Raw genomic sequence first — 26926 nt, 5'->3', positions numbered from 1 at the left:
GATTAGTTTGAGTGGTTGGAGGTCAGCTGGAGCACAGAGATGGGGAGGATTGCAGCTTTTGAGGAGGAGTCATTTGGAAGACGGGGTAACTTGGATTTGTTTTTTGGGAAATGGGGCAACTATTTGGAGTGCTCTCAGGGTGGGGTGATGGAGAGAGTAGTATAGTTTTAAATGTGTATGATATATATATTTTTTGTTTGCTTGCTTTTTTTGTGTGCTTGCTTTTTTTTGTGTATATACACTCATGTGTGACCACAGAGTTGTTTGTTGGAGGTCAGGGCGAGGTTGGGATTGGTGGTTGTGGGGCTTAAATATTGAGTCTATGTATAAATGTTTTTTGCATTATTTATTAGAATAAAAAAGAAAGCCAAAGCATTTCTAATTTCATGTTTATAACAACTGCCCCAACCACACAATATTTTGCAAAGATCAGGCTGATTTTTCCTGTTTCACCCTTCACCTAGCAGTTCACTCAATGAAAAAGAGGAAAAGCCTCCCACAATGAATCCCTTTATATTAAAAAGGCATACTTGGATGAGGTCAAAGAGTGCAGATGTTCTCAGAAGCTTCACAGGAATTGTTTTGATTTTCCCTCTCAGCAAGGACCATGAATATCCCTCACATCAACAAGTACATCTTTGTAATGATACGTAGCCTCTGAAGCTTGAGATGAACCCAGGTGCTGGAGTTTGAACAGTACACTGAAAAAGGCAGGCAAGTGTTCATGTTTAGTACACCATCTTTGGAGACAGTCTAGGATCAGACAGGGAGCCAAAAAAGGCAGCAGACACTAATCTACAAGAGTAGATAACTAAACTAACAGGGGCCCAAACAGGTATTTCAACATCAATCAGGATCAAAAGGAGAGTGTACATAAACAGATGTGCATGCAAAAAGATCCAAACACAAGGAATTCTCAGCGTTTTCAAGTCACGTTTCCAGAGCATACAGAAGTGCTTGTAGTTGAACAGGTAAGCTTAAAGGGGAGTAGATATGTGGTAAACTTGAGTATCATGAAGTCACTTATTTCGTGCGTCTGAAGAGGATCGTAGACAAACGGAGGATAATCCAGTTAAGAAGATCAAGCGTTATCGCCAAATTCGTAGAATAATTCCTCTAGAACAGACCGTAGAAAAGTCAGTAACACAATAAGTCAATTTAACTGCAGCTGAATGCGCGGGAAGTCCGAGGTACCTCACTACAAGGTAGACGCTGACAGAGTGTGCGAGTGATGTTTAAGTGCAAGTCATAACAAGATAATAATAAGCTGCAGGTGCGCATGGTTAAAACTCGGGTGAGTGAGAGCGGGTGATTGACGGTGAGGGAGAGCCCGGTGCGCTCGTAACAATCGTGAGGGTAAGACACAATAACAAACATTCACACTGACATGGCAAGAACAATGCATGTCCAGAAAACCTGTGAAAAACATACCATTTAAATAAGTATGAAAAAAACAGCTAAAGTCACCAGAGCGTGATGTGATAGAGGTACACTAAGTCAGGTACAGCGGTTGAACATGGCAGCAGATATATTATTATATTTTTTTTTTACATTTTTTACCACAAATTCTGTGGAATTCTGGATGATTTACATCAGTAATTACACAATAATAGCACAGAAGGAAATTAAAGGTTACTTGCTTTAATGGAAATCTGAACTAGAACTACTGAACAACTACTACACAAATGCCTGATAATAATAATTCTTACTATTATTACAATTATACATTGATTTAATTTAGCTCCTTCTGTTATTAATAATTTAATTTAACAGATTTGTATATATTGTTTTATTTTTTTATTTCACATCATCAATATTTGTCTTTGAGATTTGACCAACATCTTGCACAGATTAAGGCATAGATTAAGGTCTGTTGAAGCAGGTCTGGATTATTCTAGAATTTCAGTTCCATTAAAATACTTCAAAACTGTGTTCAGTTGTTTGTGTTGGAAAGGAACAATCAGATTACTTGTTACTCTATTGCGTCAGTCATTTTCTGTTCCTGACGAGCCCGCCACGCGAGATATCGCTTGAGTTCCTCCAGAACCTAACATTCATGGTTAAAGTGGATATGTTTAAGTTGTGCGTCAATGAGACTATGTAAGTAATCTAATGAGTGTCTATATCAGATATCACATGTTGTTAATAATCAAACATCGTGAGTTTGTTTGTCTGAGGTGACGACAATCTCAGCTTCTAGCCTAAAATGTTCAATTAACCTGTATATATTCTAAATACACTTGAGTTCAGCATAATAACGATCATTGATTACTGTTTACTGTGTATAAATATATGTTTAAATAATGTATAGATCTGTTCAGTGATTATATAGATTTGTAAACTTATTGTGAAATGACTCAGCAAAGACATTTCGGATAGTGGTAAGATTTGATATTACAGTAAATAATGTTATGTTTATAATAGAACGTTATTAGGATGAATGCCAGCTGTTGTTAATTACGATGGGCATGTCTGATATCTAATTATTGTTTATTATTCACTGTTTCAGACCACACAACATACTACTTCAGATACCATATCTAATAGAATAATTCTAAATGCCCTGTGGTCTGACTGTGCTGTTCATTGTGATGAATATTCCTGCTGGACTGAATTAAAACTGTTACTTCTGATTCCTGCCTCCTGTGTTCTGACCGACACACCAGTGCGAGCACAGCTAGTTCGAACCATTGCAAATACAGTCCTAAATAAAACCTCAGAAACATTTGGTCCTTCGAGCCGGATAATTGTGCTTACACTGGACCAGAATGGATGAATATTAGACTCAAGGTGCACGTCCTAGACGTTCAGTCCGCCATCCAGCCTATTTGGAAGAATTTGAAGTTCAGTATCCAAATCAAACTAGAGTTTCTATGACGGCACAGCAGTCACATGGGCTAGAAGATTATCAGCACAATGCTACAATGATAGCACATGGGCACAATATCAGTCATCAAAGTACAGACAAGGAACCTGAGATCAGAACACCTGATTCGTTAGATGCAGGAGATCTAGGTAGAAAGCCCTTGTATCTCAGAGATCAGTGGAGGGAGCTAGATGATTATTCACCACAGATGGAGAGTTATTCAATACCTAGGGAATCCAGAGAAAGATTGTATGATCTTGAAAGAGAGAACAGACAGCTGCGTCAAGCACAGCAAACAATGAAAGAGGAAATTGGACAACTGTTGGAGATTCAGAAAGGTATGCAAGAAATGCTAATGAGAAACCAAACAAGTTTAACTTCTTCACTTCCTAAACCACAGCCTTTAGCCCCAACACCTCCACTACCTTCACCTAGAACGGTCTACAGATCTATTGAGCAACCTGTTCCTAGACCAGCCTCTCGAGTTCAGCCAATACCAGCCCCCCGCAGACTTCTGACCCCACATAGAAAAGAGCATCTTGATGCTACAGATATTGAGGCTCACATAGTTACATCCCCCTTTACTAGTGATGGATTGACTCATGTTCCATTAAACATGCTTAATCCCTGTAGAAACCAAAGAGACTTACGGCAGGTGGAAACAAAACTGGCATCATCTACTCCTCTAATGCCATCTGTTCCTTCTTATTCTCAACCTTATAGACCACCAGTAAACCCCGTGGCGTGGCATTCCAGTTCAACTAGACAAGAGACAACTTATAGGGGTCCACAGCCAACCATACCTGACTTCATCCATCGAGACCCAGGCGAATTTACCAGGCTAAAGTTAGCTTTGGGTAACTTGTTACCAGAGGATGCAACTGAACTGTTCAAATATCAGGTACTCATTGACCATTTGAAACTAATGGAGGCACGTCTGATAGCGGACTCTTTCTTGAACTCACTTACCCCATATACAGACACCATGGAGGCGTTGACTGAGAGATATGGCCGTCCTCATCAACTGGCTCTAAATAAGATAGCAGCTGTTATGGATTCTGGAGATATCCAACCTGGTGACACGGTTAGCTTTGAACGCTTTGCTCTCCAAGTCCAAGCGCTTGTAGGCCTCCTCAGGACATTGGGGTCAGAGGGAGAGGTTGAACTACGCTGTGGTTCTCGTGTCGCGACTTCTCACTAAATTACCTACAGAGTTACGTGCAGCCTTTAGAAGAAGCATCAGCAATGAACCTGGTATTGTGTACACCCTCTATGATCTGGCAAAGTGGCTGAAATTTGAGTCATGGTGTCAGGACCATGATAGCTTTGCTGGAAACAAAACCCAGAGAGACAGAGTCAGAAATAAGGTGGACTTAAGCAGAGAACCCAGATTCAAGTCCAGACCAGCCACAATCCTCCATGGTGCAGATCAGACAACTTCATCTGAAATAGTACGGCAACCATCAAATAAATTTGAGAAGAGCAATGCATTCTGTCCATACTGTGATAACAGAGACCATTATCTGAGCCAGTGCACCATATTCCAAGCACTCACTAAAGAACAAATCACAGACTGGATAAAGAGGAACAGCAGATGCTGGAAGTGTGCACGCTCACATCGATCTGCGCAATGCACACTAAAGAAGCCCTGCCACAGGTGTAATGGCAAACACTTACAAATCTTACACAACGTTAACGTTAAGACAGCAAATGAGGGTACTTGTCTGGTGAGCTCTACCACAAAACCACTGTACTTGGACAGACCTCCAAGTTCTAAACGAGTCCTTTTGAAGGTGGTCAGAGTTGTCCTGGAGCATAATGGGCAGAGTTTGGACACCCATGCCGTACTAGATGATGGATCTGAGCGCACCATTCTCCTGTCATCAGCAGCCAAAATGCTAGGACTCAAAGGAAAGTCTGAGGACTTAACTTTAAGGACCATTAGGCAAGATCTTACTACTCTAAAAGGTTCAGCAGTGTCTTTCAGAATTTCAACACCCACTCAACCACACAAGAGCTATAAAATCCAGAATGCCTTCACAGCTGAACCCTTGAGCCTGGCAGAGTACTCGTATCCTGTGGCAACCTTACAGCAGAAATACAGCCATCTGAAAGGCCTCCCACTTCAGCCCATTCATAAGGCTCGTCCATTGTTGTTGATCGGAGCTGATCATCCTCATCTCATTACCACAATAGAGCCAGTTCGACTCGGCCCACCAGGTGGCCCAGCAGCCGTTAAGACATGACTGGGATGGGCTTTGCAAGGTCCGGCTCGTGTACTGGAGGTAACTCTTAACACTCAGCAGTGTTTACATGCCACTTTTAGCCCTTCACAGGCAGAGTTGCTCCAAAATGTGGAAAGGCTTTGGCAGGCTGATGTCATTCCTATCAAATCAGAGAGGTCAGTCACACGATCAAAGCAAGACCGAGAAGCTATACACCTTCTACAAACTCAGACCACAAGAGTATCAGTTGATGAAGTGTATCGATATGCCACACCCTTACTGCGCAAGAAGGGCATGCCACTCCTTCAGGCCTCAATGGAAGCAGTGCTGCCTAATTTAAGAAACACTGAAAGGTGCCTTGAGAGAGATCCAGTCAAAGCGGCTGCATATAAGGAAGAAATAAAGAAGCTGGAAGTAGCTGGTTATGCCGTAAAACTTTCCCCCCATGAAACCAGCAAAGAGGGTGAGTCATGGTTCCTACCTCACCATCTAGTTCAGCATAATGGCAAGAACCGTGTAGTTTTTAACTGCTCCTTTCAGTATCAAGGCCAAGTTTTAAATGACTACCTGCGCTACCTGGTCCTGCTCTAGGCCCATCATTGTTAGGCGTCCTTTTACGCTTCCGTGAGTATACTGTGGCTGTGAGTGGTGATATCAAGGGAATGTTTCACCAGGTCCGCCTTCTACCTGAAGATAAACATCTCCTTCGCTTTGTGTGGCGTGACCTGGACAGAAACAGGCCTCCGGATATTTTTGAGTGGCAAGTACTACCCTTTGGTACAACTTGCAGCCCGTGTTGTGCCATATATGCTTTGCAGCGGCATGTTAATGACCACAGTGAACCAGGTGATGAGGTCAGATTCACAGTCGAGAGGAACTTCTATGTAGATAATTGTCTGCGAAGTGTTCCATCCCCTCAAGAGGCCAAACACCTAGTAGATAGACTGTGTGAACTTCTTGCTACTGGAGGTTTCCAACTCCGTCAGTGGGCAAGTAATGTTCCTAGCGTAATTGAGCATTTGCCAACTGAAGCACGATCTGACAGCAAAGAGCTGTGGTTGTCTGAAGACCGAAATTACACCCAGGAATCCACTTTAGGATTGAAATGGCACTGTCAATCTGACACATTCAGTTACAAAAACTGGCATGTAAAGCCAGGAAAATGTACTCTGCGTCACATTTATAGAGTATTAGCAACGCAGTATGACCCCCTTGGCTTTATCCTCCCATTCACCACACGTGCTAAATTGCTGGTCCAGAGATTTTGGGATAAGCAGAGGGAATGGGATGACCCTAATCTGCCTGAGGACCTCCTGGAATCCTGGAATAATTGGGAAAAAGAACTCCCTGTCCTGGCCACCATTACACTGCCTCGTTGTCTTGTGACATCAAATACAGATCAGTCTACGGTTACCAGACAGATTCACATATTCTGTGATGCCTCGGAGAAGGCATATGGGTCTGTCGCCTATCTACGGACAGAAGACCCACAAGGCCATGTTCAGCTAGCCTTCATTATGGCCAAATCTAAAGTTGCTCCTAAGCGACAACAAACCATTCCCCGACTGGAATTATGTGGTGCATTAAATGGTGCTCAACTGGCCAAACTCCTTGAAGCTGAACTCACTTTAGAAATCAGTGAAGTGATCATGTGGACAGACTCCACAACTGTCCTTACATGGATAACGTCTGAATCTTGCAGATTCAAAGTATTCGTTGGTACGAGGATTGCAGAGATCCAGGAACTGACTACTGGATGTACCTGGAGGTACGTAGACTCGTGCAGTAACCCAGCTGATGACCTTACTCGAGGTAAAATGCTTACAGAGTTATCAATACCCAACAGGTGGAGCCAAGGTCCATCATACTTGCTCCGACCCAAACCAGAATGGCCAGTTACTCCTCCTATACAAGATCCCATGGATAAAGACGAACAGCGAAAGGTTATTTTCTGTGGATTACTGACAGAAACTACTGCCCCTAACATTCCTGACCCTGCCAACTATACTTCCTGGAGTGACCTTGTTGAAGCAACAGTTCAAATACATAAACTCAATGAAACCCCATTGGCAGCTAACTACCAAGCTGCAGAAATGGTCCTCTTTCAAAGATCACAAATTGATAGTTTCCCTGAAGAGTACAGCCTGCTCAAAGCGAAAAGACCAATTCTCTCTACCAGTCGGTTGTTAACCTTAGCCCCAGAATATGAGTCTTGCCAAGTAATTCGAGTTGGTGGTCGTTTGCGTCATGCAGAAGGAATGGAGCCATCAGTGATCCACCCTATAGTGCTAGATCCTTATCACACAGTCACCAAACTACTAATAAAAGAATATGATGATAAGCTTTGCCACCCCGGACCAGAGAGAGTATTTGCGGAGATACAGCGAAACTTTTGGGTGCTGAGAGGGCGTGAAGCCATCCGTAGACAGCAACGTCTATGCCAAGAATGTCACAAGTGGAAAGGCAAACCGATCATTCCAAAGATGGCAGATCTGCCACCAGCCAGACTGAGAATTCAGAAACCACATTTCTATAGTACGGGCATGGATTGTTTTGGACCATTTCAAATCAAAATTGGCAGACACAGTGAAAAGAGATGGGGGATAATCTTTAAGTGTCTCTCCACAAGATGTGTTCACCTTGACTTGCTTTCCTCTATAGATACTGATTCCTTCTTAATGGCCATGCGGAGGTTTGTAGCCCGTCGTGGTAAACCATGTGAATTATTCTCAGACCATGGCACAAACTTTCATGGTGGAGAAAGAGAACTTCGAGAGGCCTTTGCATCCCTCAGCCCTCAACTACAACAGCATCTGGCCAAGCAGAAACTTTCTTTCCATTTCAACCCACCAAGTGCTCCACACTTTGGGGGTACCTGGGAACGAGAGATCCGCTCTGTAAAGAATGCTCTTCGGATCACCATCGGCTCACAGACAGTATCTGAGGAAGTGCTCCTGACAGTGCTTATTGAAGTGGAAGGGATTCTGAACAGTAAGCCTCTGGGGTACACATCTTCCAGTGTAGCTGACTTTGACCCAGTCACGCCCAATTACCTACTCATGGGGCAGCCTGACAGTTCATTACCACCTGTTATATGTCCAGCTTCAGAGCTCATGGGGCGGCGGAGATGGAGGCAAAGTCAGGTGCTAACCGATCAATTTTGGTCAAGCTTTATTCGCCACTACTTACCAACACTCCAAGCTCGTCACAAATGGTGTAAAGATACGGGTGACATATCCCCAGGAACTATTGCTATGCTTGTAGATTCACAACTCCCACGTGCCATGTGGTTGGTCGGCAGAGTAAGTAAGACCTTTCCTGGAACAGATGGTCATATCAGAGCAGTGGAAATCCAAGTGAAAAATAAAACATACACTCGGCCAGTTGCAAAACTAATTCCACTTCCAGCCCTCACAGATGACAAACATGATAAAGACTCAGATCCCCCTAAATGACTGTACCAATAAAGTAGCAAATATGTTCAACATATTTGGGGGCGGCGATGTTGGGAAGGAACAACCAATCAGATTAGTTGTTACTCTATTGCGTCAGTCATTTTCTGTTCCTGACGAGCCCGCCACGCGAGATATCGCTTGAGTTCCTCCAGCATGTGGACCGCATGTGTGTTGAACCTAACATTCATGGTTAAAGTGGATATGTTTAAGTTGTGCGTCAATGAGACTATGTAAGTAATCTAATGAGTGTCTATATCAGATATCACATGTTGTTAATAATCAAACATCGTGAGTTCGTTTGTCTGAGGTTACGACAATCTCAGCTTCTAGCCTAAGATGTTCAATTAACCTGTATATATTCTAAATACACTTGATTTCAGCATAATAACGATCATTGATTACTGTTTACTGTGTATAAATATATGTTTAAATAATGTATAGATCTGTTCAGTGATTATATAGATTTGTAAGCTTATTGTGAAATGACTCAGCAAAGACATTTCGGATAATTCCGTTTATGAGCGCTAGACGCCATCTAGTGGTAAGATTTGATATTACAGTAAATAATGTTATGTTTATAATAGAACGTTATTAGGATGAATGCCAGCTGTTGTTAATTACGATGGGCATGTCTGATATCTAATTATTGTTTATTATTCAGTGTTTCAGACCACACAACATACTACTTCATATACCATATCTAATAGAATAATTCTAAATGCCCTGTGGTCTGACTGTGCTGTTCATTGTGATGAATATTCCTGCTGGACTGAATTAAAACTGTTACTTCTGATTCCTGCCTCCTGTGTTCTGACCGACACACCAGTGCGAGCACAGCTAGTTCGAACCATTGCAAATACAGTCCTAAATAAAACCTCAGAAACAGTTTGACACTTATGTCATGTTTAAGAACAAGGGTTGTGTGATTTAAAGGTTATGTGTTTTCTGAAGCAATCTAATACATAGATATATTTATCAATAGTTTGAGTAAATGAGATAAGTTCAAAGCGCAGTGCAAACGTGCATTTTTCTGATTTCTCTAAACCTAATTCTAACCTTCTCTTACAAAAATTAACCATTGTTTTAATACAGTAACCATAGTATATGGAGTGGTGGTGGCGTAGTGGGCTAGAGCACATAACTGGTAATCAGAAGGTTGTTGGTTTGATCCCCACCGCCACCACCATTGTGTCCTTGAGCATGGCATGTTGCTCCAGGGGGATTGTCCCTGTAATACACTGTAAGTCGCTTTGGATAAAAGCATCTGTCAAATGAATAAATGTAAATGTATCAACATGGTATTTTATAGTAACCACTAAAACATGGTTACTATGTTAATAACATATTACTGTAGTAACAAATTTGGTTAATTGTATAAAAACTATGGCTTTTGCCAAAAAACATGGTTACTACAATATTACTATTTTAAAACCATGGTTATTTGTACCTGGATATAAACTTTCCCTCAACTCTCTGACCTTCATTGTGACCAAATCACTGTGAGGAAATCAACATTTATATTCATTTTATTTATTATTATTATAAGTAGTATTAAAGAAAAATATTAAGAGTTGAGACAGGACGGGGAAAACTGGGTCAAAAGTTGGATTAGAACTGGAGGTCGACCGATATTGGTTTTTTTTCAGGCCGATGCCGATCTTTTGAAATCCGGGTCGGCTGATGGCCGATTAATGCTGCCGATTTATTTTGGCCGATATGTGCTTGTTTTTAACCTCTTATTTGAACCTTTTATTTGAAAGATAAAATGTAACACAAATAATTACTTAAGATAGACAAAATTCCTCAAAAAATACATTTATTGAACACTTGACCAATCTGCACTTGTACACTTAAATTAAAAATGTATAATGTAAAAACATATTGTATAAATAATGTATAACAAATATATTAAATAAACAAAGCAGGTGTTACGAACTGCTCCGAGACACGAAGGTTAAGATCCAAATGCAGCTTTAATTAAGGGGCAATCCAGACACGTAATCCAATATTCAGAGCATCCAAGAGAAGCACAGTCATAACTAGGGATGGGTATCGGTAAGGTTTTAATGGTATTACTAGGCCTATCTTACCGATACTGCTTATCGATCCGGTACTTTAAGGGTATTCTTAACGGTTCTTTTTGTTATAATATATATATATATATGTATGTATTAAACAAAGATAAACGTTATATAGGCACAGTGATTTAATTTCAGGAAGGTCTACTAACATTACTGTTCAGGTGTGGTCTAAAAAGAAATCTAATAAAGTAATCAATTGTAAAATAACACTGCATAGTTTATCATAGATAGATTAATGCTTATTAATGCAGAAGTTATTCATTCAAGAGCTGTAAGTGATTTTCTCTTTGCCTTTTGTTGTTTGATTCGCAGTAATGGCTCAATCGTCAGCATGTTTATTAGACAGCTTCTCCTTTATAAGACCGAGTCTAATAGGCTCCTGATGCGCCATATTTTCTCCCAACTATTTCCATAACTACGTCCATTTAAGACATAAACTGTGTTTAAGTGAATCTCCAAGCCGGTCGTTTTGACATATTTTTGTGTATAGTTGATAGTTTAGACGCGCATATGAAACCCAGTATACTTTGCTTGTCTCATTGCGGTCCGTTTCGGAGCGCGCGCCGCCTTGGGAACGGTATCTCTTGCGCTCTTTTTATTATTAAACGCGTCCCGCAATTTAGCAACAGTAGCTAGACTGCATTTTACAACAATCACCGATCGTGCTGATTCTGACGAGTTTTAGGGAGAAATGTCAGTGCACCGCTGTGAAGGGAAGGAAGTTGTGCTAGACAGAATGCGGCTTATGTATAAATATTAATTTGATAATCTTTGGAAGGCGAAATCTAAAATAAAATCAGACTAATATCACAGATCTAAACCAGGCTACGTTTGAATGTTTCGATCTGTCACTCATTTAGCAGGGCTGTGTTGTGCTCGCTGTGCGCGAGAGATCTCTCTCTCTCTCTCTCTCTCTCTCTCTCTCTCTCTCTCTCTCTCTCACTCACTCACTCACTCACTCACTCACTCACTCTCTCTCTCATTGCGAATAGCTAAATTGCATCACAGACAAATGGTTTCATATTATTATACATAGAAATGGCTGGCGAGATAAAATAACTTTGTCTTTATAGCAATAATAAATTTATTTTCTTAATTTCTCCAGTACCGACAGCAGAACCGATAACGTCCGAGCTTACTATAACCAGTCCTTCACTAGCCTATTGTGCATTGGTATCTTTTTTATTAGGCTACTTATTTCTCTGCATTGAGTGACAACCCTCTCAAATATAAGACACAAAAACAGAACAAATAAAAGTCTCAGATTCACTATCTGTAACTGCAAAATTCTTGCTTACTTATTGTGACATGATAGCAACCATTCTGCTGTGATAATGCAACTTCAACTACGCTATCAATATCCAAAGTAGCCGAACATCATGTCGCGTTTTTTCTCGAAGTTGGCAGTAACATATCAAGAGTTTTTAATTAAATATAAAGAAGTTATACAAATTTAATCCTTACCGTTTTCTCCAAGGAACTTAGCTCCTTCCTTAGGCACTGGATGAGGTCTGCTCACTCTGCTGGAAAATGACTCTAGGGGCAGCGTGCGTCGAACACGTGTTCCACAACAACACTAGGCTGCCCACAGATGCGCCTGCCTAATAATCGGCTTGATATACTTGGATATTGGCCGATGCCGATTATATGTTAAAAAAAAATATGCGAAAAATCGGCCGATTAATCGGTCGACCTCTAATTAGAACCCAGATCATCCACATGGAAAAGTCACATCAACACAGTTTTATCACAATAAGCATTGGCGTAACACTCAAGGAACAGTTTGTCTTTAATTTCTTTGATTCCACCAGATTACTTCAGTGCAAATAGTCACTCTGTGATAATAAAAATGTTGAATTATTGATATTATTGAAGTTTTTAATGCTCTCCATCATTAATACACTGATATACGAGCGTAAAATCACATGCAAATATGAAGGTAAATCTGTTGCAAAACTTTAGAGCTTGTAGATTTTAATTTAAGAACTTAACTACTTGAGTGCAGTAAAGTTAGTTTCATATTTGACATTTTTAAGCCAAACCAATTTGGAAATGCATGAATATGTTTCCTTTGCCTAGCACAAAGCTGAATTTTAAAAAATGAGATTTCTTTTCATTTAAATTTTTTTAGCCCTATAAATCAATTAAACAATTTAACCATTTGATATAATGACATCACAACAAATATGAAATGTTCTTAAAAATATCCCTTTCATGACACAAGACTCTGTTTATGGAATTTACATTCTAAATGTGTTCAAATAAATATAGTCATGAAAATGTTTGTAATATTCTAGTTCCATTAAACTCAATGACCGTTTGACCTATAGACATAAAACCAACTGCAAAACACTCCGAATATTATTCTTTGTAAAGCACAAGACTTGTTTTTGGGAGTAAATGTTCAGATTTTAATTAAAGTGCACATTACCATGGTAATCTCAAATAATCATGATTAAAGCAAATCATCGTGGTCAGGCAATTATATATCTCAAGTTCTAAATCATTTTAAGGACTGATCAGCATGGACGGGTTGATAAACAGTTTAAACAGACCTTTAACTAGAACTAAGAAATTAATTACTGTCATGTAAAAGACATTTAAAATTACCTGAGTTTTATTCTGAATTTATAAATATACGAACTGCGTCTAATTTCAAATAGAAAGACTGTGTACAATATTATCTTTATTTCACAAGTGGGTTTTTACAATAATTACAGTAGCATTGCAATTCATCTAAACAATATTGTATGACTTCTTTGATTTAACATTTGCTTGCTAACTTGAAACAATGCAATATCAGTTACAAAATCGAAGAAGAAATATAAGCGAAACAACTAACTAAAATAATAATGAAATAATAAAGGCATGATATTTAATCTTCTAGTCAGCATGTGTGATTAATAAAGTTACACATTCATGTGAATATGAGGATAATTGTTTTGGAAATAACAGTCAAGTTGTTGTGTAGTCACAGCACCGCAGTATTAATTTGACATTCTTGTTTTTGGATTATATATATTATATATATATAATATATATAGTAAAGTACAAAAGTAAATATGTAATACAAGTTTGTGTCCGTTATTGTATTTATTTGAATGTAATTTCACTGTGTGAAATTATTATGTGACTATTTGTCAGCAACTTTGAATTCAAAACACATTTTGGATTATTGTCTGTGAGCAGTGTTGGGCAAGCTACTCAAATAAATTTAACAAGCTAAGCTACAAACTACTCAACAGAAATATTAGATACGCTAAGCTAAAAGCTACACTTCAGAGAAAGTAGCAAGTTACACTACAAGTCAAAAGTAGCTCGCTACATTTAAGCTACTTCATATTTATTTTTCAACTGCAGATGCAGGAAGCATGCTGTCATAGACAAAACACCTTAAAGACATTCAAATGACATTTATCAAAGCCTTGGTTTGGTATATTACAGTTTAGTGCAATACAGTATACAAATATACAGTAGGTGCAATACGTACCACCTGAACGTAAAAAAACAACAATGTAAATTCATATTTAGACATGCTACTTATAAAAACCCATGTGTTCAACATTTAGTCACTATATTTTAATTGTATATTTATACTATACCTCTACAAACATGTGTTCAGTTTGAAAAATCACAAGTTTTACATTTTATTTTTCCGATTTAGACTAGCCTACTACATCTACAAACCCATACCCATTTAAAAGACTTAATTTGCACATACCTGTAAGAAAACTATGCGTACATGCAGTATAGCCTATTTATCTAAATATTCATCTACAATACAGAAATACAGCATCTAGACACAGAATTACAGGACATATCTTCAGAGGCCAAATTTATTGTGAGTGAGAGAGAGAGAGAACGCGCGCACATCTGGGCTGATTGCTGATGGTAGGCCTACTTTGATAAACAATTACCATATTTATGTACCATTCGGTATTTACATGGTGCTTCAACGTATTTCAAAGAATACCATGTTACTACCATGGTAATTTGATATATGATTACCATATAGGCCTACTATTGTATATTCATGGTGCTTCTAGGTAATCCAACTGGGAAAGTCGTACGGAAATGTTAAACTCCGATTTCGCCGAGATGCAGGTACGTGACGTCACACAATCATGTGGCACCCAGGAAGATGTACAACTTAAGTGATAAACATTCCCTTTTATTAAATAATATCGAAAAATTTATAAAAGTTCCTACATTGCATGATAATAAAGCGTGTTTAACAAACGTTAGCAGAGTAGCAGGTGTTCAAAACATGGTCAATTATAGGCCTACTCTCTTTTGAAAATCGTACACCTGTAGCACAAATGCTAGCGTTGCCGCCACTGATCTGGTTGCAGCTTGTTTCTGAATTGGGGTGCTAGGAGATGTAAAGAATATCTTCCTTCCGAGCATCCGGCAATGGAATGCATTTAGGGTCAGAGGTTGGAGATATTATGTAGGAATATCCCAAATCCGACTTGAATGGAACCCAGCATTACCGACCTGCCAGTTTGTGATTTAGAATAGTGGCTTAGAGGAAATGTAGTTCGTATATAATTTAATGAACTCCTGAATGGCCACTAAAAACTACATTTCCCTTCAGCCCCTTAAAACGCAGGTGCAACGTCAACTTTTTGCCTCGTGGGGAAAATAGTGGTGACCTCCGAATTATCCGAGCAGTGAGAGAGCCGCTGTTATTCTGAAGCATCTTAAAATGGTAAGAAAAACAAAATACTTGGCTATATTTATATGAAATTGTACGTTCGTATGGTCATGTTAGTGGACAGTGATTCTAGGATATGACAATGTAAGCAAAAGTGTAAAGCCAACTAAAATATAATAGAAGTTATCTTGTATAATGAGGTGCTCTGCTTGGCTGAGATTTGCATAATCCTGATCAAAAGCACCTGTTTTAATGGTACCTATGTTTATATGTGATATCCCTTATATCAGACATTTAATGACATATTGCAATGAACTTGATCTTCAGGTATAACTTTAAGTGCTCTTTAACCTGTGTTAAAGCCACACTTCTGTTGGTGTACTTTAATTTGCATTAAATGTTAGTATCTACAGTGTTGAATGTAAGTTCATTGATTGTAAAAATAAGGAGAAGTCACCTAGTTTAAAAATACCTGGCACTCCATGTCATCCTGAGGTCTTGTAGTGTTTACCAGGACGGTCCTATTTATATGTTATAACATGGTGAGCCTAGTGAGCTCCTCTGTCCTGGTAGTGACCCAGTTGTTGGTTAGTTTATTTTCTGCTTACTTACTATCTTTGTTTATTACTCCTTCTCTGTTGTGCTATAGGCAGAGCCTATTAGAGTACTGATCACTGGCGCTGCAGGGCAGATCGCCTATTCGCTTCTTTACAGCATTGCCAAGGGAGATGTCTTCGGCAAAGATCAGGTACTAGCAGGATTTGGCTTATGCAATGTCCCATCACATCCCATTAAATGTTGTTGCATCATTGCGGATGCTGTTTGACTAATTCCAGGAAAAGACACCTTATGTGTTTTGACTCTCAACAGCTGATGAGATTACTAGGGCTGCCCCCGACCAAAGATTTTCCTAGTCAACTAATAGTCGTTAATTTAAGCCATTAGTCGTCGCACGTTTATGACGTTAATTTAATTACTTATATGTTGGGGCATCAGAAAATGGTTTGCGTTCCAGGGCTGAGGAAGAATGTTATAAGTAACATTGCTAACACTGTTCTACATTACAGAGAAATACTAAACCGTAAACCTAAGCCTTTAAAATATAATTTTTACAAGCGCACGCACGAAGCGAGCCGACACTGCGGTAATGATCCTGAATGTGTCAGAAAAACCAGCAAGGAGACTGTCTGAACATTTTTTTAATTTTTAGAGAGAAATGCACATTAGAGTTGTGCCGACAGACGATGACCTCGGGGATCAATGATGGTCAGAGTGATCGCCAATAGCTGATGCCTTTGATGATGTCAAGATGATATTTGGCTAGTTTTCCCATTAATCTATTAAATTATTATTATTAGACTATTTATATCAAATTATTATCAAATTAATATTACAATAATTTGCCCGTAGACACAAAGACACACGCTTGAAGAAACACTCTTTATTATATTATTAATAACCGAACAGCCATTTATTCGCATGTATGACACGCTGATACAGAGGCGGGCAGTCTCGTGGAACACGCGCATCTAAGGATCTCACTCTTTGTTTCTGCGTTCAGATTTATTTATTTTTTGCTAGAACAGTATCTTCTATGAGTGCTGCAAATCACGTCAGACATCTCATCTCAGGAGTTGTTTTGAGTTCAGTTCACTTTATATCCACAGGCACAGAGCAGTTTATTGTGAATGCAACTCTGCAGCCTGTAAAATAATACAAAATATATAAAATAAAACAAAAACATGTTCACCTCGAACCATGATTTACATTTCAGTGATTATTATCATCAGTATAATTATTATTTTTACATGTCTTTTTTCATGTTTTTATGTCTTCATTTGTGTAAGTAATTTTTCACCTGCTTGTTAAGATGGAAACTTGCCTGATGGTAAATGGAAAGGTGTGTGTATATAGATATATCGTGAAGGAGGGAACAAAACAAATTTATTCACACACATGATGAATTTTCATGGATTACTAAATACCCGACCGGTAGAGAATGCAGGGATGAGGTTCTTTGCCAATGAGATGTTGTCAACTGTTGTAAAACCATTTTTCAAAAAGTTGAACAACACGTTTTAAATGCACTTATTTTTTTCCAGTTTCATTTGTACTTTTAGTTAAAATAAATAAAAAATAAAGTTCAAAGTTTCAAATCAAGGTCTCTTGCTTTTTGTGTAGGCTTAACCCTAACCCAGCTTAATGAAAATTATCCCATAGTACCACCTAGCGTCCAACCAGCGGTTCGTCGTTTTCTTGCCATGTTTTTTTTTCTTGACCAATGACCAATCAAAACTTGGTCGACCAATACTCTTCCTATCAGGGGGCAGCCCAAGAGATTACTAACACAGGTGCAGGTCAAATGTACTACAAAGTAAATCTAATGCTTAATCTCCCTCTTTCTCACTTTTTCAGCCTCTCATTATGGTTCTGTTGGACATCACGCCCATGTTGCCAGTCCTGGATGGTGTGGTTATGGAGCTGCAGGACTGTGCTCTCCCGCTTCTGAGAGGTACACACAATCAGAATGGGATGCCTCTTTGTACAGTATTGTGAGTGTCATGAGGCCCTGTATTCTCTAGTCTTTGTGCAAATCCTGCAGTCTTAAAGGCCTGTGTTTGCATTGCTCTGGCCTCTAGTCATTTGTGCAGTCTGATTGGCTGCCTATATGATCCCAGATTGAAAGGGCAGCTAAACTTAGGATTGTGGTTCCCATCAGAGAGTGGTATGGGTAGGTTGACCGTATAGAACCAGCAACAGGAAGTTCAGGAGGCCCACTCAGGGTGGGTGCATATCATGAAAAACCTCATGACATTTCATCTTCCTTCCGAAACAGCAAAATGAAGTTGGTACTTTAATTCACCAAAGTGGCATTCAACTAATCACAAAGTATAGTCAGCACATTACTGATGTAAAAAAACAGCACCATCACTATTTGAAGAAAGTAATTTTTGATAAAATCTAGACAGGCCCCTTTTCCAGCAGCCATCACTCCAACATCTTATCCTTGAGTAATCATGCTAAATTGCTAATTTGGTACTAGAAAATCACTCGCCATTATATCAAACACAGTTGAAAGCTATTTGGTTCATTAAATGAAGCTTAACATTGTCTTTGTTTTGTTTTTGAGTTGCCACAGTATGCAATAGACTGACATGTCTTAAGGTCAATATTAGGTCAAAAATGGCAAAAAAAAGAAACTACTTTCTTTAGAAACTCATCAGTCAATCATTGTTTTGAGGAATGAAGGCTATACAATGCTTGAAATTGCCAAACAACTGAAGATTTCATACAAAGGTGTGCTCTACAGTCTTCAAAGACAAAGAACAACTGGCTCTAACAAGGACAGAAAGATATGTGGAAGGCTAGGTGTACAACTAAACAAGAGGATAAGTACACCGGTCTCTAGTTTGAGAAACAGACGCCTCACATGTCCTCAGCTGACAGCTTCATTGAATTCTACCTGCCCAACACCAGTTTCATGTACAACAGCAAAGAGAAGACTTGGAGGTGCAGGCCTTATGGGAAGAATTGCAGAGAAAATGCCACTTTTGAAACAGAAAAACAAAAGAAAACGTTAGAGTGGACAAAGAAACAGACATTCGACGAAATTGAGATTTTGTGGGATCAGCTAGACTGTGCGTGAGAAGTACCTGACAAGACAGCCACATCTATGGCAAGTGCTACAGGAAGTGTGGGGTGAAGTGTCACCTGATAATCTGACCGCTAGAATGCCAAGGATCTGCAAAGCTGTCATTGCTGCACATGGAGGATTTTTTGATTAAAACTCTTTGAAGTAGTTTAAGAAATGAAAAGAAGTTCAAATTGTAATTTTCACGTTATTAATGTCCTGACTATACATTGTGATCAGTTGAATGCCACTTTGGTGAATAAAAGTACCAATTTCATTCCATAAGAGCAAAATCTGTACTCCAAACTTTTGGCTGCCAGTGTATGTATAATCATGCTCTATATATATATATATATATATATATATATATATATATATATATATATATACATATATATATAAAATTGCAATCAAATGAGCCCCCCTTTACAAAAGTAAGCTTTTTTTGATGACCCAGAATTTTTAAAGGTTACATCTATATCAGTTGAGTTACAAATTCAAAGTCATAGTGTGAATATATAACCTAATGTTTCTAAATAGTAGGATATTTTTTAAATACAGCCATGCCATAATTAATCAACCCCTATTGCATGTAGCTGTTTCTTAAATATGTAAGGCTACACAAGTAATTGTTTTAAAACAAAATTAAGCCATCACTCTACAATGGCACTTATTTAAGTTTAGTGTCATAAGCAAAAATATTATTATCATACATTTTTTAAATATGGCACAACAGCAAACTTCTTGGGTGTGGAAGAAAGAAACATTTCACCAAGGGAAATGTTGACTTGAATATTCAAGAATGAATTTGGAAAGACATGTGGAGTCCTGGAAGAATGTTTTATGGACATATGACACTAAACTGAAAATGAGTTTTAGACCCATGGGTCAGCAGTACGTCTGGAGTAAGATAGGCAAGGGGATGACAAGAATGATACCATCCCCACGGTCAAGCATGGAGGTGGGTCAGTCCTGTTATGGGAGTGTTTTGTGGCTGCAGGAAATGTCTATCCTGACTATTTGACTGATGCCATGGATTCAGGCCATTTTGGCCAAAATATGATGCCTTCAGTGTTTAAATTGAAGCTTGTAATCACTGGAATTTCCAGCAAGACAATAACACTAAGGACCCATCCAAGATGTCCAAAATCTGGTACAGGGATGGGTCATGGAATGTCCTTGTATGGCCCTTTCAGTCCATCATTAAAATACCACTGAAAATCTTTTTGGGGATTTCAATGAAGCATTGGCAGCACAAAAACCAAAGAATATCAATGAGCTGGAAGCTTTTGCTCATGAGAAATTTGTAAAGATTCCAATAGAGAGGAGTCCAACGCTTGAGAACACTTACCTGAAACATTTATTTGATGTTATTAAGGGTAAAGGATGCTCCACAAATGATTGAATTTGGGGGTTGAATATTTTTAACATGACATTTGTGGAGAGAATTTGTTATTTTTAAATGTGGGTAAACTGAACTCTTTGTTCTCAAAATCAATCAAATGTGTATTAAAAACTTACTTTGTCTGTTTACTGAGGTTTTAGTTGATGTGTTTTAAATCACATCTCCAGAATATATTGCTGGTCAGGGGGTTTCAAAATTTTGATTGCAAGTGTGTGTGTGTGTGTGTGTTATATATATATATACACACACACGTACACTACCATTTTGAAACGCACTCATTCTTCATTATATTTTTTTCTTCACATTTTAGAATAATAGTAAAGTCATCAAAACTATGGAATAATATAAATGGAACTATGGGAATTATGTTGTGACTAAACAAAATCCTAAATAAATAAACTTTTATATCATCTTCAAAGTAGTCACCCTTTGCCTATAATTTGCAGACATGTACTCTTGACATTTTCTCAACAAACTTCTTGAGGTATCACCCTGGGATGCTTTTTAAACAGTATTTAAATGACGCATTTAGTTATGTAATGATATAAATGAATATGGTGGCACAGTTATATTTTTGTCTTCAAAATTAATTCCAAACATTTAAGCCTTCAGACATATACCTTCAGATCAAAAGATTTTCAAGATCATGAGAAGCATTTCAGTCAAGTGTTTCAAAAGTTTTGAGCGGTAGTGTATATAAATATATATATATATATATATAAAACATGTTTGTTTTTGTTTTTTGTATTTTGGGGTGAAGTGTGCCCCAGACATGTTTTTAACAGGTTTTGAGATTGAGATTCCCCCCATTATAGGAATATTCTGGGATTAATACAAGTTAAGCTCGACAGCATTTGTGGCATAATGTTGATTACCAAAAAAAAAAAAAACATTTTGACTTATCCCTCCTTTTCCTGAAAAAGTTTGGTTATAGTGAGGTACATAAAATTGAAGTGAATGGGGTCAATTATGTAAAGAAATGTAAAGCTTATTTTATAAAAGCACTTAATTTTAATTAAATTTAATTAATTAAAAGCATTAATTATTCGGTTAAAACGTATGTATTACTTGAGCAGTAAAGTTGTTTAAATCTTAATTTTTACAGTCTGTTTAGGGGTTGTTGACATTTAATTGTCATGGCAACAAAGTTGTAAAATTGGTTTTAACTTTACACAGAAAAGGCTAGTAAGCGATTTTATCACACAAAAATCATGTTAACACAAATATTGTTTATGTCTTGTGGAAATACTTTTGAAATAGTAAGTATTGTAATGTTTACGGATTGGCCCAATTCACTGCCATTGTAAGAGCCTCTCTGGAACCCAGAATGTTGCTTTTATTTTTTTAAGAAAAGGAGGGACAAGTCAAAATAAATTTTTTGTGGTAATCAATATTATGCCACAAATGCTGTCGATTGAGCTTAACTTGTAGTGAACATGGAATATTCCTTTAAGCTATAGTTATTTGAATATTCTCTAATGGCATGCACAAGTTTTCAAGTTTTTTTACAGTGATATGTTCAATACGTATTTTATTTTAACTGAATTAATTCAAATGTCTTTCATAGCATGCAGGTTCTTTCAAGCTCTCTGGCATTCTTTTAAAAACAATTCGATACTTGTGTGTTTCCTTGTGACTCCTTGATGTTACTATATGTTGTTTATTCTGATACCACTGTCTGTTCCTGTGTGTTCCAGAGGCCATCCCTACTGATAAAGAGGATGTTGCATTCAAAGATTTGGATGCTGCCATCCTGGTGGGGTCCATGCCAAGGAGAGATGGCATGGAGAGGAAGGACCTGCTGAAGGCCAATGTTGCCATCTTTAAGGCCCAGGGGGTGGCGCTTGAGAAGTATGCCAAGAAGACAATCAAGGTGATTAACAGGCCTTTTGTTTTATCTATGTGGGACTAAGAATATCATCAAGGACAGACTTAAATTCTACAGGAAGTACAAGGATTGGACCGTAGAAGACTGGTGCAAAGGTATTTTCTCTGATGAAGCCCCCTTCCGACTGTTTGGGACATCTGGAAAATCGGTAGTCCAGAGAAGAAAAGGTGAACGCTACCATGAGTCAAGTCAGTCAAGTCAATTTTGTTTTTATAGCGCCTTTCACAACACTCATCGTTTCAAAGCATGAGTCCTGTGTCATGTCAACAGTGAAGCATCCTGAGCCCATCCACATGTAGGGTTTCTTTTCATCCAAGGGAGTGGGTTCTCTCACAATTCTGCCCAAAAACACTGCCATGAATAAAGAATGGTATCAAAACATCCTGCAAGAGCAACTTCTCTCAACGATCCAGGAGCAATTTGGTGATGATACATGCATTTTACAGCATGATGGAGCACAATATCAAGAGTGAAAATGAAGTGGCTCAGAGATCATTAGATTGAATTAAATCTAATTTTGGATCTGTGACCAGGCAAATCCCCGGATCGTAATCCCATTGAGAACCTGTGGTCAATCCTCAAAAGGCGAGTGGACAAGCAGAAGCCCACAAATTGTGATCAACTCCGAGCACGAGGATTTAGCCCAGAAGCTGATAGCCAGCATGCCAGAGCAAATTGCAGCGCTTATGAAGAACAAGGGTCAACACTGTAAATATTGACACTCTGCATATATTTAATGTTTTTGCCAATAAAACCATTAAAATGTATGAAATGTGTATCATTGTTTTCCAGTATAGCATAGAAATGATAATCTACAAATACTGAAGCAGCAAACTTGGCAAAACACAAAATGTATGTCACTGCCAATACTTTTGGCCAAGGCTGTAGATTTCTTTTTTGCTTTTTTTTTTTTTAAAGGAGGGATGTGTGGAAATATAAGCCACAAATGCTGTTGATTTAAGCTTAACTTTTATTGAACCTGGAATATTCCTTTAATATATTTGACACAAATCTGACCCATGCCTTTTTGCTTAAAGGTGAAGACCCAACCCTATGTGTGTTCTGTAATATTCCATTATCTGTCAAACATATTTTACTAGATTGTCCTGGTCTTAACGCAAGTAGAATGCTCTTTTATGAAGTTACCTCGTTAAAAGACTTATTTAATGAGATTGTGCCTGAAAAGGTTTTGGGTTTCTTGTCATATGCTAATCTTAAAAAAAATATTGTATAATATGACTTGCTATCTATATTTGTTTTGTTTTTATTGTATTTATATGATCTCTGTATTTTTGTAATTTAATTCTTGCCATGAAAATAGCTTTGATTGCTGACATGGCATTAAACAAAACATAATACTACTACTACTTAATATATTTGACCCTCACATTTTACTATACAGGTTCTGGTTGTTGGTAACCCAGCTAATACCAACTGTCTGATTGCAGCCAAATCGGCCCCTTCCATCCCCAAAGAGAATTTCTCCTGTTTGACACGTCTTGATCACAACAGGGCTTGTTCTCAGGTAAGAACACCCCTGTGTGGGGTGCACCTTAACGAAGCACTACATGGCTGTTTCAGAATCAGTTTTACAACAGCATGAAATCACTAAAATGAGTATGAACCAACAATGAATTGATCTCCATCAGTTATGACAGTAAAAAAGGTTCCCATGGTCGTGGGAAAACCTGGAAATATCAGGGAATTTTGAAGTTTTTATTTCCAAGTCTGGAAACGTCATGGAAATAAATAAAATTTGAAAAAGTCATGGAAATGTCCTGGAATTTTTTGAAGTGAATATAATTTTTTTTATTTTGTCTGAAACATTTCATCTGCTTGATATTGCTCTTTGTGTGTGCTTGTGTAGAGTAAACCTTGATAACATCAGTCTGTCTGTTAAAGACATTTGTACTCTTAAGTATAATTGTTTAAATCTATTAATTAAAAACTCTTAATTATCGAACAACCTCTATAAAATTATTTAAAAAAAATCTTTATCCATTTATCACAAATGGCTTGAAAGATCAAAGTGTGGGAACCCTGACAAAGACCCAAGTCTTAATACAAAAGGTGAAATTAATAATGACCATAATAACATGGTTAAATTAATGCCTAAAGCTCCACACTGCATAATGTGTCTGCTAGGTGGCAATGCATTGTGGCATTTCTGCAAGCAGTGTGAAGAATGTGATCATCTGGGGAAATCACTCCTCTACACAGTACCCAGATGTCCATCACTGCATGGTGAATGTGCAGGGGAAGGACGTGACGGCCTTTGATGCAGTGAAAGATGATGCCTGGCTGAAGGGGGAGTTCATTTCTGTAAGTGCTTTGCTGCATTCTTCCTGTAGAGGTCACTGTTAGCCTGTTTATTGTTCCACGCAAAATGGTTCAATAACGCATGCCTATGTTTAAATGTGAATTGTGTAATTTATGTGCCACTAGCACTATCAAATGCAATTGCAAAAATAACAACTATTTTCAAACAGGTTTCTAAAACGTTCTCCCCTGTCTTTCATAGATTGGACAAACAGCTTTTGGGAAAATCAACTCACAAAATGCTCACTTATAGTTTTCTCCGCTGCAATTTAAAGAATTTAATATTGAAACTTTAACATTGAAAGCTTTAACAGTTACTTTCCTGCAGTGTACTCTTGCATCTGTATGCAATGTGTACTATGTCACTATGAGTAGTATACTGTTTGTTAGTGTAAATCAATACAGTGTAGCAACATGTTTATGTTTTTCAGTACTGACTGAGATATTATGGATATTGTTTGGACAGTTGTTCTATAAGAAGCCCTTCACAGTAGATTTCCATTCAGTAACATAGTGATTGACCATTTTTGTCTTTTTATTTAGCAGAAAAATTGGATGAACATGACTTCTCTTGCAGTGAAATTACAAAAATAAAAAAATGGTCTCTTTCTCTCAGACAGTGCAGCAGCGTGGTGCTGCAGTCATTAAGGCCAGGAAGCTCTCTAGTGCCATGTCAGCTGCCAAGGCCATCTGTGACCACATGAGAGACATTTGGACCGGCACTCCTGAGGTCAGCTTTGTATGGGTCCTTCAGAAGTGGTTGACAAATGGGGACGCATTGGTTAATATTTGCATTGTGTCCACTAAAGATATTTTATTGCATCAACACAATGCAAAAAGCCTTTATGATTTTCTGCTCTAAAATGTTGAGTCAGCCAGTGTTGGACAAAAGGCTTAGCCTAACATTCATGTCCTCGTAATAGAAAGTATTTTAGATTATGGGAAGTAATAAGTCAGTAAATCAAATGAAACTGGGAGGAAAAATAAGACCTAGACATCCATTAATACAGTCTAGCTTCGTGAAATGTTCAGTGGGGAGCCATGTGAGCAGTGTAGACATTCACAAGTTCATAATTTGCCTACAATTGTTTTCTCCACCTCTAAACAAACATGAGACTTTTTTGGAATATGATGTTTGGACTGACACTAGGTTTTTATAAGGGGGCCACATTTTTCTTAACCACAGTTGTTTGTTTTTGTAGGGTGAGTTCATCTCTATGGGTGTCTATTCCAATGGAAACTGTTACGGAGTACCAGAGGACCTCATTTACTCATTCCCTGTTGCAATCAAGGTTTGTCCACTTAAACCAAAATTCAGCCCTGATTTATAACCTCCACCGATTGACTTCATTCACTCAGTATCCTGAGGTGATCATTACTTTCAACACGTGATCTAGAGTAGAAGTTTTAACCACTATTGATGTTTTGTACAAAGTAGATGCTGACTGTGATCCGTTTAACATCTCATGTTCTCAACATTTATATTTGTCTGCTCATCTTCAGGATAAGACCTGGAAGATTGTTGATGGGCTGGCCATCAATGACTTCTCAAGAGCCAAGATGGATGAAACAGCAGCGGAATTAGTGGAGGAAAGAGACACCGCTGTCTCTTTCCTTGGTGTTTGACTAGAAACCCAACCATCTACACCACACTTGGATACCCAGAAAACTCCAGAAGCATGGCTGTAAAACACTCCATCTTTGTTTTCCTCCCTAAAACTCTGTAAAACAACTTCTAGAACTTTCTGGGCTAGAATTCCTAAATTATTGCCAAGAGAGCTAAGCTTGGTTAAATTTAGAATGCTGACTGAAAAATTCTAATCTTGTTCTCACTGTGCCGCAAGGACTTTTCCTTTTTTGTTTTCCTTCCTGTTTTTGATCCTCCACCTGTGTACTGCTCTCATGTAAGGACACAAAAAATAGCAAGTAGGTATAGCTGCAGGCCGAAGACCTCCAAATGGGGTCGGAATCTCAAAAAGGACAGGGTTACTCGAAAAGGGGGTGGGGTTACTCTAAAGAGATGTTGTGCCAACTCCAAAAGGTGTTAGGGAAAGGGGTAATGTTAGGGGTTCCCTATATTTTTAATGGTGATTTGGAGTTCACGCCCCTTTTTGGAGTTATGCCTGCAGCTACACCATTCTCAAAAATAGTCTAAAACAAGTCAGTATCTATACTGCCCTTTCTAATCCAACTCATAGAGGAGCTGCATAAAAGAGGGCCAAAGCCTGGAAAGGACTCTGAGTATATGATTTAGACCATTCTGTGTCATTATCCAACAATTACATTGAAATCTCAACTGTTACATGTCCAAGAGTTTGCTGATATTTATGGAGGAATGTTTCATGTGTCAATAAAAGTGCTATGGCAGAATCCATTAATAAAACCAAGATATTAAAATA

General features: G+C 38.3%; 1 protein-coding gene across 2 annotated transcripts; it reads left to right on the top strand.

Annotated features, from left to right (window-relative positions):
• The first annotated feature begins 859 nt into the window (after positions 1-859).
• Positions 860-26909, top strand: LOC127657098 (malate dehydrogenase, cytoplasmic-like). Of its 2 annotated transcripts, XM_052145750.1 has the most exons (10): positions 860-971; positions 15225-15338; positions 15934-16032; positions 17700-17796; positions 22018-22193; positions 23611-23733; positions 24354-24530; positions 25144-25257; positions 25730-25819; positions 26031-26909. In XM_052145750.1, exons 2-10 carry the CDS (start codon positions 15336-15338, stop codon positions 26151-26153), a joined length of 1002 nt encoding a protein of 333 aa, XP_052001710.1. In that variant the 5' UTR covers positions 860-971; positions 15225-15335; the 3' UTR covers positions 26154-26909. The 2 variants fall into 2 exon arrangements, with proteins under 2 accessions (XP_052001710.1, XP_052001711.1); XM_052145751.1 differs by lacking the exon at positions 860-971 and having other exon boundaries at positions 14732-15338.
• Positions 26910-26926: the final 17 nt, after the last annotated feature.

Source organism: Xyrauchen texanus, chromosome 16 (genome assembly GCF_025860055.1).
Source record: "Xyrauchen texanus isolate HMW12.3.18 chromosome 16, RBS_HiC_50CHRs, whole genome shotgun sequence".
In the NCBI taxonomy this organism is placed as follows: Eukaryota; Metazoa; Chordata; class Actinopteri; order Cypriniformes; family Catostomidae; genus Xyrauchen; species Xyrauchen texanus.
The sequence above is the reverse complement of the archived record's forward strand: the minus strand, read 5'-3'. Positions and strand labels throughout refer to the sequence as shown.

Excerpts from the sequence above, each read along its gene's own strand:
- LOC127657098 (XM_052145750.1), top strand. Across the intron at positions 16,033-17,699 it reads ATGTCTTCGGCAAAGATCAG|CCTCTCATTATGGTTCTGTT; the intron begins GTACTAGCAGGA and ends TCACTTTTTCAG. Across the intron at positions 24,531-25,143 it reads TGAAGGGGGAGTTCATTTCT|ACAGTGCAGCAGCGTGGTGC; the intron begins GTAAGTGCTTTG and ends TCTTTCTCTCAG.